Source organism: Propithecus coquereli, unplaced genomic scaffold (assembly GCF_000956105.1).
Source record: "Propithecus coquereli isolate 6110/MARCELLA unplaced genomic scaffold, Pcoq_1.0 Scaffold171, whole genome shotgun sequence".
Classification (NCBI taxonomy): Eukaryota; Metazoa; Chordata; class Mammalia; order Primates; family Indriidae; genus Propithecus; species Propithecus coquereli.
This window is the reverse complement of record NW_012141747.1, coordinates 4,047,717-4,062,717: the sequence shown is the minus strand read 5'-3', so window position 1 is coordinate 4,062,717 and position 15,001 is coordinate 4,047,717. Positions and strand designations below refer to the sequence as shown.

General features: G+C 32.9%; 1 protein-coding gene across 1 annotated transcript in view; it reads right to left on the bottom strand.

The window, feature by feature from the left end:
• REV1 (REV1, polymerase (DNA directed)) overlaps positions 1-15,001 on the bottom strand; it is an 82,289-nt gene that overhangs the window by 28,875 nt on the left and 38,413 nt on the right. The window contains exons 4-8 of the mRNA XM_012641870.1: positions 11,446-11,464; positions 8,731-8,883; positions 5,366-6,075; positions 2,705-2,812; positions 827-943 (exon numbers count right to left, since the gene is read on the bottom strand). Coding sequence (XP_012497324.1) covers positions 827-943; positions 2,705-2,812; positions 5,366-6,075; positions 8,731-8,883; positions 11,446-11,464 — 1,107 coding nt within the window. The remainder of the gene's footprint in view (positions 1-826; positions 944-2,704; positions 2,813-5,365; positions 6,076-8,730; positions 8,884-11,445; positions 11,465-15,001) is intronic.

The window sequence follows — 15,001 nt, the reverse complement described above, 5'->3', positions numbered from 1 at the left end:
AAAAAAAAAAAATTTTAAACAAAAGAACTCAGGCACAGTCCATACAATTCCATTTATAAAAATTTCAAACACAGTAGAAATTAATATATTGTGTTGCCACGGCACTCTAGACCGGGCAACAGAGTGAGACTCTGTCTAAAAAAAAAAAAAAAAAAAATTAATTAATTTCTAAGCAAACATTTATCAGCAAATTTAACCGGGGGAAAAAAGTAATAGATACACAAAAATCTTAATAAGTGGTATGATTAGTATAACTTACAATTTTTGTTTATTGATATCCAAAATGTAAAAGCCAAGAGAGGAAAAAACATGTTGTTTCTCATATAAAATAGGTTCAATAAAAGATATGGGAAATGATTACTGGTGTTTACAGTCTTACTCCAATAAATTAAAGTTCTGTTTCTTATTCCACTTCCTCATACAAATCTTGAGCAACACAAACTTCAGTGTCCTTACTGTGACATAACAACAGATGACTAGTAATTAACTCTCAAGTTAGGCAGAGGCTTCTATAAAATGATATCTACAGTTTTCATCTCCAATCTAATCTTATACAAAGCAAATTAATCACATCTTTTAAAACATTCTTCACTTCCTGTTCCAGGAAAATATCACCATCCAATTCAACAAAGAGTAACTATAAACCAGTCATTTCTATTATATTCAGATTTTGCTTTAAGATATCACAGATATCCTTAAAACTCTTAAATGAAAAAGCTCATTATTACTACAACTCTGTTTTCATTTCTATGACAGCAGCATCAACAGTAAAATCCATCCAGTTGTCCACAGGAGCACTAAGACTTCAAAGGGAGCTCATCTGTACCTGCTCTGCCTTTTAGGAGTTTGTTCTGGTAGTACTGCCACTCCAGCAGGGGGTTAGTGCCAGGACGGAAAGGTGCCCTTCCTGTGCCTCTGTTACTTGTAACTGCCACTGGTTTTCCTGTGAGGAAAAGATTAAATTATTTCTACATCTGAGTACAGGGATGTTAACAACATGTAAAGGAAAATTTTTCCAATGATTTTTAAATTATGACATTTTTTTCTTTAGCTTTACTTAGGCATTAATCTTTAAAGAAGCTCATAGTTAAGATTATTAATCACCATGCAAACATCATCTAAGTTTCTTAGCACCTCCAAAAAAGTAAACTATTTGTAACAATTTTGATACATTTATTCAACCTAAAAGTAGCACTGTCATTTAGCTTTCCATGGTTTTGTGTTATTTCTTATAGTAGAAAACAGGGAACTCAGATACTAGATTCAGATTGGAGGTTTGGGGAAAGAAAGAAAAACATTAAATATACATATATATTTTTTTTAATATTTCTGGTATCATAACAGTAGGGTTAACATCTATACTTATTTTTTCAATTCTACAGTAAGAAAAATTAAATATACATGCACAGGAATCACAATCTGATGATCAAACATGAATATACAGCCCATCAGTTTCTGCTTTAGCTATACAGTTACTGTCATGTATTGTTTCCTTTTGTGTGTGTGATAAGTAACAAGATAACCATAACCTTGTAAAGCAATAGCACAGATAATCATATATATTTACTGAATGTATTTGCTGTGAGGACCAAAAAAAAAAAAATAATAATGCATTATAAAGTACCTCTATGAAAATCAATTATTTAACATTCTAAAAACTTTTGGAGCTGGAACAGCAACCACTCATATAAAATAAAGCTCTGGTTTTAACCCAGCAGCTTCTGTGCCATAATTATTTTTCCCTTAAGGAAAGAACTGACTCTCAGAAGAAAATCCTAATAGTTATCTCTAGAGATAACTACTGAAAAATCCAGAATATTTTAAAAAGTATTGACTAGCTCACAAATATGTGAAATTTCATTAAAACAAAGACTGCCAAGAGGGACAACATATTTTAGCACTATTCAATAATGCAAAGTTATCCTACAATAAAAAAGGAAGGATGTTCACCTGCATCAGGACAATTAAGTTCTTTGCTCTAAGAAAATACAGTGACCCAAGTCTCAAATATATAGGGTACCATAAAATTCCATTAACAAAGTAAGAATACAGATAAAAATACAGAAACTGCCCAACATGGGTCTCTGCCTATATTAGTCATCGATAACATATCCTTCAGCTGAAAATGAATATTCTCCCCTTAAGACTTGATCTCTATAGGAAGAAGGAAACATTTTCTAATTTCCCTAAACCTTTCTTTTTTTTTTTTTTTTTTTTTTTTTGAGACAGAGTCTCAACTCTTTTTGCCCGGGCTAGAGTGAGTGCCGTGGCGTCAGCCTAGCTCACAGCAACCTCAAACTCCTGGGCTCCAGTGATCCTTCTGCCTCAGCCTCCCAAGTAGCTGGGACTACAGGCATGCACCACCATGCCCGGCTAGTTTTTTCTATATATCTTTAGTTGTCCAATTAATTTCTTTCTAATTTTAGTAGAGACGGGGTCTCGCTCTTGCTCAGGCTGGTTTCGAACTCCTGAGCTCAAACAATCCGCCCGCCTCGGCCTCCCAGAGTGCTAGGATTACAGGCGTGAGCCACCGCGCCCGGCCCCTAGACCTTTCTTGATAATGGAGTACAGAAATTTCAGAAGCAAGCAGATTTTCCCAAGTAAAATCAGAATAAATATTTTTTTTAAAAGATTTTGTGACCTCTTTGAATATATATTTATAACAATATATCAATTTTCTTAAAACATAAACAAGAATACAGACCTTTGAGATCTGGTCTATTTCGTATACCCACTGATACAAAGAAGCAATCCATATCAACATGCATTATACAGCTCTGATGTCTGGGTGAACTCAATACTGACATATTTCCTAGAAGGAAAAAGAGAGTATTCAAACCCCAAACTAATTTTTAACATTAAAAAAATTAGGTCTAGTTAATTTTAGAAATATTTAAAAGATGCTTACAAGTAGGATAGAGTCTTAAAAAATAAAGAATCTACTAGATTATTTCTACTACCTCAACAGAAGCCAAATTTAAGTTTCTTTAGCATTAAAAGTAATTCAGAGATACAAATTTAGTTTCGTAACGTAATTTTAAAGCAATTGTGGAATCCTGGTCAAATTGAAAGGCAGCTAGATAGATGAGACAGACAGAAAGACAGATGATAGATAGATAAATAAATAGTGAAGATACCATGTTTTCCTAGCCTATGTTCTAACAATTGTCAATTAAAATAGTTTATCAAAACTTATCTTAAAATTATTTCTGTGATTATTTTACTACTGTATGAAGGTATTTTCATACGTTTAGTTATGTGAAGCTAACTTTTGAAGATCATTACTCCATGCAGTTTATAAACATTCCTTGACAAAATAACAATAAAATTAGCTACTATTATTCAGTGCTTGGTAGGTGTCAGACACTGTCATAAAAAGTTTACATGTTAATTTATTTAAATTCTCGCAACACTATGAGGTAGATATTATCCCCATTTTGCAGAATAACTTGTTTAACTCACACAGCCTATTACTAAGTGCCTGACATGTGATTCAATCCCAAGAAGTCTGATTTCAGAATCTTCAGATTACCATGCTGCTGTTCTAAGTAGATATATTTTAAAAATTGTCCATAAAACAAAAATCTTTATACAAAAGGAATTTTTCCTCCTTATGTCATCAAATATTACTAAAAATCAGCTCTGAAGCACATATGCCACATTTAAGGAGATAAAGGTGAGTGTCCTCTCCTATGGACAACGGCTTCTAATCACCTGAGCTACACAGATTCATTAAGGTTACTTTAACCCTAATACAGACAAAACCAGAGCTTTCCTCTATTATCAATCTCATTCTTAGCCTTCTCCCCTAGTCCTCCAAGATACATAAGAAATAACCCCAAGCCTGTAAAAAGTTCTGATTTCATGAGGAGTTTTCCTCAGATAGGTTTAAGAATATTAGTACTGAGGGACAGTCTTCATAATAGGCTTCTAAAAACTTAGACTTACCCCCTAAAGGTTTTAGACCACTCCATCTACCAAACTGTGACTATGATAGCATTTATCTAGTTCTCGCAATGTTCAAGGCACTGAACCTTTGTTCATGTTTTCTTAAGCTCACAACCCCATGAGGCGAAACATCATTGACTATGTATCACTCCTCTGCAAAGAGGAAACTGAGGCTCAGAAAGGTGCACTAACTTGCCCATGGGTCCTGCTGAGTGAGAGTGGCAGAGCCAGCATTGGGATTCAGGCTAAGCTACCTAACTCCAAAGCCAAGTACTTTCTTGCTACCTTCTATATTACCTCAAGAAATGATTTATAAGATAAATATTAATCACAATTCTGCTGTATAAACGTATTTTTAAAAAGTATTCTATAAACATAAACAACTCAAAATAAGGGTTTTAAACATTGCAGTACAGAATGCACAAACCAAGTATCTACCAAATGCTTCCATACAATACCAAAATTTCTCATTTTATTCCCATTTATGAAACTAATTCATAATAGTTCTTTGAAGCATTCACAATTCTAACAAATGACCTTCTGATTACAAGGCCAAGATATAATGTAAGGTTAATCCAATTATTCTGAAATATTTCACAAATACCAAAAGTATTTTTTGACTAAAACACATAGGAATACATCAAACACAATGAAATACTACAGAAAAAAACCCAAAAGGAGAGACTCTTTCACTTTCTAGAACAGAACCAGAAGCTTCTTTCTGTACCTCAGCCTCCATTGCTATAAGTAAAAGGGTAATATTAGATAACCTCTGAGATCTCTCCCCCTAAAAAAACTCCTATAATCCGCAATAGCAACTAAAACCTCAAACCAGATACTAATTTATAATGACTGGCACAGAAATGTAGCCTGCTATTGTTGCATGCATTTGTTTTTGATGACAAAGAAAGTACTAATAATCAAAATACAATTAACCAATCTACTTAGGTGTGAAAATACTTAATCTTACTAAAAGTTTATCACTGTAATTTTTGTCATTTTAATGCTATATCTCAAAACTATTTAAAAATCATTATGATGCAAACTTCTAGAAATTAACAATTACTCTTATCAAACCAATTTCATTCTTACAGGAGTTTAAGCACTGAATATGTTATATTTACACAGTTCAAAATTCAACAACTGATAAAATTCTACATGAGGAATGAATGCTCAGAATCCCAATCACGTTACTGTTTAAATTACCTGAAAATTTTCAGTTAGCCACAATTAAATATAAATGTTTAAAAAATATTTTAATAAATAAGAACGTTTTCTATAATTATACTTGCTGTAATTTACATAACCTGACATTCCTAGAGACTTATAAGAACTTAGTATTGATCAGAATACCAATAACATAAGAACAAAATGATCAAGCATGACTGTTTCTTAAGAAAACAATTTTAGTATCTACCTGTGTCAGTTACAACAAGTGCAGACCTGCCTGTTTTCATTTTTTTTAACTTTTCCCTTCCTGGAAAGATACCACTACTTTGTCTTTGTAGGGTATTGACAAACTCAGTCAATTCACACTTCCACATTGATATGTGATGTAGTCTTGAATGAGCATAGAAGTCTGAAATAAAACTGCAGTCTGAAGGTCTGGATGGCACTGAAGGTACTGCCTTGCTAGGAGTAGGTACTGAGGAAGTGCTTTTTGTGCTTGAAGGCCCCTGAACAGTGGAGTGGTGAGCACCATTGATTTTAGTGTTACTGTGCAAAGACAATAATGAGAAAGAATTAGTTCTGTGTGGATTCCACAAAGCATCTGTGTTTCTGGTGCTTTGCTGCAACTGCTGCAGAGTGCAGTCTCTAAAGTCAGTGCTGCTCTTCTCAGCCTTCTCCTCCTCCTGAGCAGAGTCTGGAGAAAGCCTGCTGGCAATACTGCTGCCCATGGGCACCAAGCAATCCTGTGTCTTTAAGGCACCATTAGAGCTACGAGTGTGTCCATTAAAAATAGCAGTGCTGCTTCTGGGATGCGGAACTCCGTTTTGTTTCCTTCCTGGAGAGGTCTGTTCCAGATCCACAAAACTAAAATCATTATTTGCATCTTCTCCATTCCAACTGTTCATTCCATTGACTTTGACTTCATTTTCTGTCTCAATCTTTTTAATTATGTGATTTCTAAAGTAGGAAAAAAATTTAAGTTAATAAGGTCTGATGTTTAGGCTAAAACAATTGTTTCATTTAAACATTTTCTTAGTGGCACACATTCTGATATTTCCCTCTTTAAAAACTAAAAAGTAAACCACATACTTTATATTTTCTATCCTGACAAAAGATAATTCTTCACTAAAACAAAGTAGCAAGTCAACTAGGAAAATTCTAGAACAACAGCCTTTTAGGTTTTTAAAGAATTTTCATTTCAGATAGTCGCAAAGAAGAAATACAATGGAATCTTTATTGTTGAAGAAAAACCAAAAAAACCATTTTCAATTGCTTTTCCCACAAAAAAATTAACTAGAATCTATAAGCTCTAAATGCCCAGTTCTGAAGCACAGTGCTTGGCATTTACTACACAGTCAAAAAATATTTGCTGAATTAACACGAATAACTTCGATAAAAATGGATTAAAAACTTTATTTGAATTCCTATTCCTAGTTTTATTTTTAGTTTTTATGTAGGAAACTATAAAATACTTTAAATCCAATACTGTTACAATGGCATCAAAGTTGTGAGGCCAGTTAGTTTCAGTCAGGAAAAAGACTCAGACTATATTGATTAACCCATTAATGGAGCTGACTGCTGCAGAAGTAGATAAAAAGTAAGAACCAGGTCAATATGTGGGAGTAATTCAGTAAAATTTGTATCTAGAAACATGAGGGGGTTATTCAATAAAATTTATAATGAGAAAAATGAGGACTTGCCCTATTGACAAGGGCAATGACATTTCATTTCTAAGAAAAGCATATTTAGATGCCAGAGTGGTCCAAGGCAATCTGGACCAAGTTTCCCGATGACAGGATTATAAATGCAAGACCTGTAACAAATATCATGCTATATTCACACCCTGGCTCCTCTAGATGTTTGTTTAGTAACACTTTGTAATAAAGACAAAATTTGCATTAATAAGAATCATCTAAGTAACAAAAACAAAACCCTGAATTACAGAGCAGTAATTCGTTCTACTTGGAAACGTCCACAGCCATCAATCCAATTACAGCTAAGGCACACGATGAAGGATGCCATACATAGCACCAGGGTACAGGTGAAATTACCAAGTTTTGTCTAAAGTCCCTCATTCTAATAACAACTTGGTTTATTAGTAATTACAGTCTGACTACATAAAAGAGTCACACGAGTCAAGAAGCTAAACATTACCACCCATTTCTGGGTTGGCTTGGGCTCTGGCAAACCATCACATGGAACATGACAGGCAACTCTGAGTAGATCCAATCCTCACATATGATCACACCAGTGAAAGGGAAAAAGAGGACAAACTGGAAATGGTTAAAAGAAGAAAAAAAGAAAACCTAATTTGTCAAAGAAAGTCTGCTCCTTGAGATAAAGAGAAAGCAAGGGAACAAAAAATTATATAAGAACATTTCAAAGAAATGTACCAAATGTACTGAACATAACAAAAAAAAAAAAATCTCAGAAAACCAAAGTGATATAAGTCAGAAAAGTCTTACATCTTGTTTTCTTTGCCAAAAACATTAAGATTCTTTACATGCATAACAGCAACACATGCAACAGAAATGCATATACTGGCAAGAAAATAAATTGTCAATATACATTCTTTTTGTACTATAGTTTCTCAGCCTAGACAAATGGACATTTGCAAAGTAGCTATTAAATATACCAGAAATATCACTAGTAGATATACATTTATTAGGCAATGCCATAAATATATTAAAAAAAGTAAAATCTAATAGGTATATTTTTCCTAAAATTGTCACAAAGAAGAATTTTAGAAAGCATATTTATTAGTGAGGGTAAGAAAAAGAAAAGATAAAGCTATGTATTCTGTGAAAAGGTTTTCTGATATTATATTTTGTACACCTTGACATTACATTAAAAAAATTAAAAGTTTTAAGTAACATAAAAAACCCCTGAATATGCTTATAAATGAGTAAAAGTTAAATAACAAATGACAACAACAAAAATTACAGAAAGTAGTGATATCGGATCCTCCCAGGTTAATTAGACTCTTGGTCTTCTGGAAAAAATATATCCAATTCCCAGAGCAAGCAATTTAATAAATAAGGAGAAGGCTAATGATAATGAACCACCTGATATACAAGTTAAGGCAACACACCAATTAATTGTGAAGCCAATTTACCTATGATTATCACAATTAAAACTTAAATCAATATATTTTTTAAAAATCAGCCACATGAAATAAAGTCTAGACTCATTGCCAATTCTACAACCAAGGCTCACCAACTACGCTTCCCTGAAATAAAATATTTACAAATTTAGAACTATAGTTATGAATTTTGAATTTTTCAAAAATAACCTAGAAATGTTAACATTTTCTTGAATTGTCTATACATGGCACACAACAAAAGTATAGCTTGTGTAGTTAGTTCAGTTTTTGAGAAAGCAACATTCTATAAAAAATTACTTGTGGGGAAATAATTACTTTCACGAAAATCCATGAAAAAAATCTAATAATTTAAGATCCATTAGTATAAAATGAGAATCTAGTATGACTGGAAAAACTTGTTTCATTTTGTTTATGAAACTTTCATCATAAAAATATGTCTTCAGCAGAGAATGGGCCGTACTCACTGCTAAAAACCAGCTTTGTAGTATTCCCAAACTAGACAAACTTACACCCTGTTGTTGAACTGTTTGGCTATATTGCTTGGACCTGGCACCGGATCCTCAGGTCTGCATACAGGATTAAAGTTGAGACCTTTCTGCACATTGGACTGCTTAGTGTACAGCTGATATGGAATGCAGGAAAGGAGTCGTCCAGCTTTGATGCTGAAAGAAAAAAGCAACAATTTAGAGTTCAATACTTGATGAAAATGAGCCTCATGAAAAATCAGTGCTCTTAAAGACAAAAGTATTTCACCAACAACAGGCCACTGTTTATTCCTTCTTGTTGTTTTAGTGTTCCTAATACAATGTTATCTTAGAGTGGGGTGAGAAAAACTGCAAGCACAGAGCTGAACTAGTCAATATTCTAACCCTCATGACTTGAATATTTACTGCTATCCCCTGTTAACTGTTAACAGAATCACTAAGACTTTATCAAATTTCATCTTACAAATTTGATCTTAAGCTTTTCCAGGATAAGTAAACTGAATGAGGATTCTCAATTTCCACAATTCATGACTGGTCTACTAAATGTGAAAAACTGTAAGATAAAAACCTCAACTTTAAGAGTAATAAATAATTTGTACTATTTTTATATGTATAAGAATGATAAGAGATAAGGCCATTTGAAGCTATGAATTCTAAGAGCACAGAAGCTACCCCATACATCCTATACCAAATGTGCACTACATATCAAACATGACCACTAATATTTAGGGGAATATCACGAATGTGGTACTAGACAGTACTGGCACTTTAGCTGAAACTCCCAGACATCTATTTCCTTTTTTACTTAAAAACTAAAACTAATTTAAGCTGTCTTAAACTGATTTTTACTTTCTAATAAATTGAGTTATCTTCTGTATCTTTAAAAATATCATTTTCACTTCAAATTTAAAAATAACCAACTAATATGCTTATGCTAACATCTAAATTTTAAAACAGGCTCCTTAAGTATTAGGAAATATTTCAAAAATATTTCTGGTTTTTAAACCTAAAATATATACTAAGGAAGTCATCGCTTAATTATTTAGGAAAAAAATTAATTAATAAATAACAAACTAAAAATCCTTTTCCTATTGTCTCATAAATCCAAGAGTTTTGACATTTTTAATTTCTTAAATGGCACGCCACAAAACATCTTTAAAAAATAACCATGTAAGAAACGACTGAATTGGCTTACAGAAGGCAATTAAAAATACTGAGTCAACAACTGTGAACACAGGAAAACGTACTGATAATATATACTCTAAAAATGGAACTATATGATGGTACATACTATGCCCTTTATGTAATTATATCAATAAGTATTTAATAAGTTTACCTAAAGTACCTTAAACTATATCCAAATACTATAACTACTAAATTATGATAGTAAAGAACATACTATACTAGTCACAAAACATTTCAATTTTCATTTACCCAAATGGATTATCAGTTTAATGTTTTATCAAAATTACAGGTTACATTTAAATACTACAATCAAAATTCTAAAATTAGATCATTTATTACTTTATTCTTTATCAAACTCTTTTTTAACACTTGGTCTCAATTGCCTAACTATGGATCTTTCTCTTCTTATAGTATTAACTCACCTGGTTACCCTTACCCTTTAAAGAAATACAGGTACTTAATACCTTAAGTAGAATCTTAACCTTAGCTTTCCATTCTTTTCATCTTTGATAGTTATAACTAAGGTATAAGGAGAGAGTGAAACTACACCCAGTGAGCTACTGCACATCTCAGGTAAAAGCAAAGTGTAATGAACAGGAAAAATGCTCTATTATTATCATGCTCACTTCACCCATAAGACAGCATGCTGGGGAGATGCAGACTCTACAGGTGCTCTCTATGGTCAACACTGATCATACACAAGGTTGTAAGACCTTGCCCAACTTCCAACAAGAGCCATGTGGCCCAGCAGAATTCTTAGGCTTATATAAGAATAAGAGGAGATGGAGATTGTTACAAAATTAGACAGCCAGTTTAAATACTGCAGGTCTCAAATCAGATATCCTCAGAGATACTCAGTAAAAGGAATTAAAGTTCAATGTACTACAGTAATGTTAAACAAAAAAATCCTTATAATCTGAGGCCCAAATCACTATCAGGTGTATACTCCTGATTATCCCTGCTTATTCATTTAACTAGCTACAGATACATGGATAGAAACATTATCTAAACTATATTTTTTAAAGATCTTCTTTTTAAAAGTCTCCCAGGGATAAATTCTTAACATTTACTAATTTCCTGGCTTATCTAAAGCACAAAGGAACTATATCTACATTTTCTACTATTCTTACAAAAAAAAAAAAAAGAGAGAACAAAATATCAAAATCCAAATTTCAAAACCAAAAGGAACTGATACAAAGAAAAGTTTAGATTCTATTCAAAATTTTTTACCAGAGCTTGTAATGATAGCATTTTCTTTTATATGAAATAATTCTGCACATCAAATATTTTTATACTTCCAAGTCAATGTCCTAGCCATTCTCCAACAGAAAAACAGTATCTAACACCCATATACTCTTGCACATCCATTCAGGTACCCATCTTCTTCCTTGTTCAAAAGTAGATTCAAGGCAAGAAAGGATCTACTATGCACCAAGAAAAAGACTGAGCTGTTTTTTACTTATTATTCCATTGCAAATAAAAATCACCCTAGGTGTTCAAGATTGAAATTCCCTTTGTCCTGCCCCCAGTTACCCAAACTTTTCAACCACTCACCAACGCAAGACATCATAAGCTCAAAAAAATAAATAACAAGAATGAAAATATGTGTATGACTTCTTCCCCTTCCTCCTATAAGGTGCAGATTATGTTTTTTCACTGTAGATACTGAGCTAAACTATTCGTTCTTGAGCTCCTGAAGACCAAGAATATATTTTCTAATAAAATATTACCTATAAGTCACTGGGAATTGGTCTAAAGTGTGTGTGTTGGCTAGAGTTAGCCAACCAAAAATAATTTCAGAAGAATTTTATAGTGCTGTGAGATAAAAATGTAAATAACATATCTTTTTTTTTTTTTTTGAAGACAAACCTCTACTAGAAACTAGAGTTGTATAAATATTCCATGCAAAGTAAATTGAGGCAGGCAGGACCCAAAAATCACAAGCGGAATAAAAAAAGTCTTTAGAGATAAAACTGCAATCAACTTTTATTTAAATGAGTTGAATAAGCACTCTAATATTTTACAATGAATGTAATCAGAAACTAGAGTTTTAGCCATATATAAATACATGACAAATTCGCTAATGTAAATGGACTGGGAGTTTTAAATTCTGATTGGGAAGTCCTACTAGCAGATCCTAGTGAGTTGGCATGAAATAACAATAAATGACCATTCTCTCTCAACTCACAACAGATCTATGTGAGAATCTAATCATAGGAGGCAGGTTCCCACACTATAAGACTCAACACAAAATCAAGAACAAAAACAAGACCAACCTGTAGTAACGTAGGTCAGTGTTTTTAAATTGTGCTCCATGACACTCTTCAGGCTTGATGGGCCAGTGGATATGTCACAGGAGCTTCTCATTATCTACTCTATTTCAAATTTCAATGTGAAATTGTCTCAAGAAGAGGATTATGACTAAAATTCAAAAACCACTACTTATACTATATACAAGTATGAAATTTACAAAACAAAGGTTTTAGTAAAATAATCTCATACCTTAAACTAATGTACACAGGCTTCTCATTAAAGGACTCCCCTGCCTCTTAGAAGTCAGGTCCCTATAATCACGCCTACATTAACTCAGGTTTAATGACACATACACAGACATCAGGGAATTGTAATGAAAGCAACACCCCACACACTTGGAAGTGGTAGTTCCTTTTTAAACTGCTCAAGTGAAAACAGTTAACCAACTAATTATAGAAGAGAATAGCATGTATCATCCATTAAATAGCTAATATAATGTTTAAATTTTAAAGTATAATAAAATCTCATTAAAACACTGCTAAGAAGAGACCAACCAGATTGGAATAAGATTAATGAAAACAGTGCCATGATTTAACCAAAAGGAATCCATACTATAATGACATAGCAGACACTGGCATTTATTTTATATATTACAATATATGCCAACAATGGGCCAACTCATCTGTAACAAGCTTAATTAAATGGCAAAGAACAGACCCAAACAGGAATCAGAATCCTCAATTCTAAATCCTGCTCTGTTCTAAGGGCAAATCAGTGAGAACCTTACTGGCTCTGCCTTCTCATACAAAATAAGACCAGTAGGCCATATATATAATCGTGATGAACAAAACTACTTTTAGTTATTTAAAAACTGATAATTAAGCGTGACTCTAGATTAAAATAAAATCAATAAAGTGAATTTTAAGATTTATAACTATCTCAGTTGCTTTTTCTATTGTATTATCTCCTTAGCTGCATCTGGCAAGAAGGAAGATCAGGTGGAAAGAAAACAGCTGTAATGAAAAACACCATTTTCTAAGTGAATCAAGTTGCCCCAGCAAGAACCCTTTCTCTCTATTCCTCTAGTGTCCGTGGATCTCCCTCATTCCCTCCAAAGCCAAACTATTGCTAAGATAAAAATTCTAGCCCTAGCACAGTGACAGGATTGCCTGTGACAACACAGGTCAACTCTGGAGTGATGCTAAATGCTTATACTGAAAACTTTACAAGTTTCTTATGAGGAGACACATAACTAAAAGCCCTTTTAATCAATCCTATCTAATGGATGGCTAGTGTAAGGTTTAAAAAATCCTTATCTGTAAAATACATTTGACTTTCTGGAGGTAGTAATATACTTTTGAACTTTTGGAATTTTCTAATACTTGATAATACTTATAGAATAAAAGTAACAGTAACTTCTTACATATGCCTTTGTAACATGCCAGGCATTGTGCTAGGTAGTTTACACAAACGATTTCTATTTCTCATGTAACCACATCAGATAGATACTAGCCTTCTTTTACAAATGAGGAAATGACGTTCTGAGTGACTGTATAATGTTTCTAAAATTACATCAGGTTATACGGATAATGAATTGCTGAGTTTGGATGTGAACCCAAGTTTGTCTTCAGAGCCCAGGCACAGACTTTTCCAATACTATGTTGCTTCTCACTGAATTTATGTGGCTAAATATAATAAAAAAGAACCGGGCAATACTCAATCTGTGGAATAAGTTAATGGAAGGTATCAGAATTAGTAAAAACTAGAATTAGGAAAACAGTTTGGCAATTGACTTAAAAAAATAATTTCCAAGTTTATTTCATTAGCACCTCATTATACAATCTGATCATTCATATACGGATTACAATCTATCCTTACTGATTTTAATATTTTGATTTTAATTCTGATTTTAATATTTTCACTTTTATCTTTTATAAAACCAGCAATCACTCATATGCATTATATACTATATGCCATATCAAAATACAAATCAGTGAACTTTTGGCATCATCAAGGTTCCAGATGACATATTTAAACTGAGGAAGTTAGTATGAATGGCCACCACTAATTTACAACTTATTTCCAAACCAACAGCAGAGAAACCATAATTAATCACTGAGAGATTGTTAATAGTAACATTGCGAACTGCTCTCCCTCCTTGTCCCCACTCCCAGCACTCCAGGCCCACATTATCCTGATGTATTAACATGCCAAGCAAAAAAAAAATCCAAGATACTATGTAGCAAACATGATATAATTTACTTATATATTAAGCTTATTGTTTATTATCTGTCTCTCTCAACAGAATGTAAGTTCATCAGAGGTAGTGAAGGGATTTTTATTTTGTTTCATTGTTATTTCCAAAGTACAGAACACTGCCTAGCCCTTAATAGGTACATAAATATTTGCTGAATGAATAACATGCTTAATCAATCCCTTCCCATAACTGCTTTCTGCTTATCTGAGTCATCTCCCCTAATTCCTGGCAGCTTAGATTGCAAGAACACTAACATAATACTTTAAATAGGATACTAAATCCTAGGCTAATGAATTATCAATGTGAGGTTAAAGAGTATAGTAGTGTTAAGACAATGTTTTTCACTGTGTCAATTAAGAGGCAATATGTTAGTTATGCATTTAAATAGAAATAAAAAACATTTCAATTAAGGAGGAAATTTGGATTTTGAGACAGGATCTACCATTTTTTCTTCTTTTCCAGCAAAGTAATAAACTTCTCTTTCCTTCTCAAAACCCTTGTTCTCATTCTTCTGATGTGGCCTCAAGGACAAGTGCTGAGCTTTCAGTAACACAGCCTTGGTGAAAGAAACCCTGTCTCTTAGCTAAATGAATAAATAAA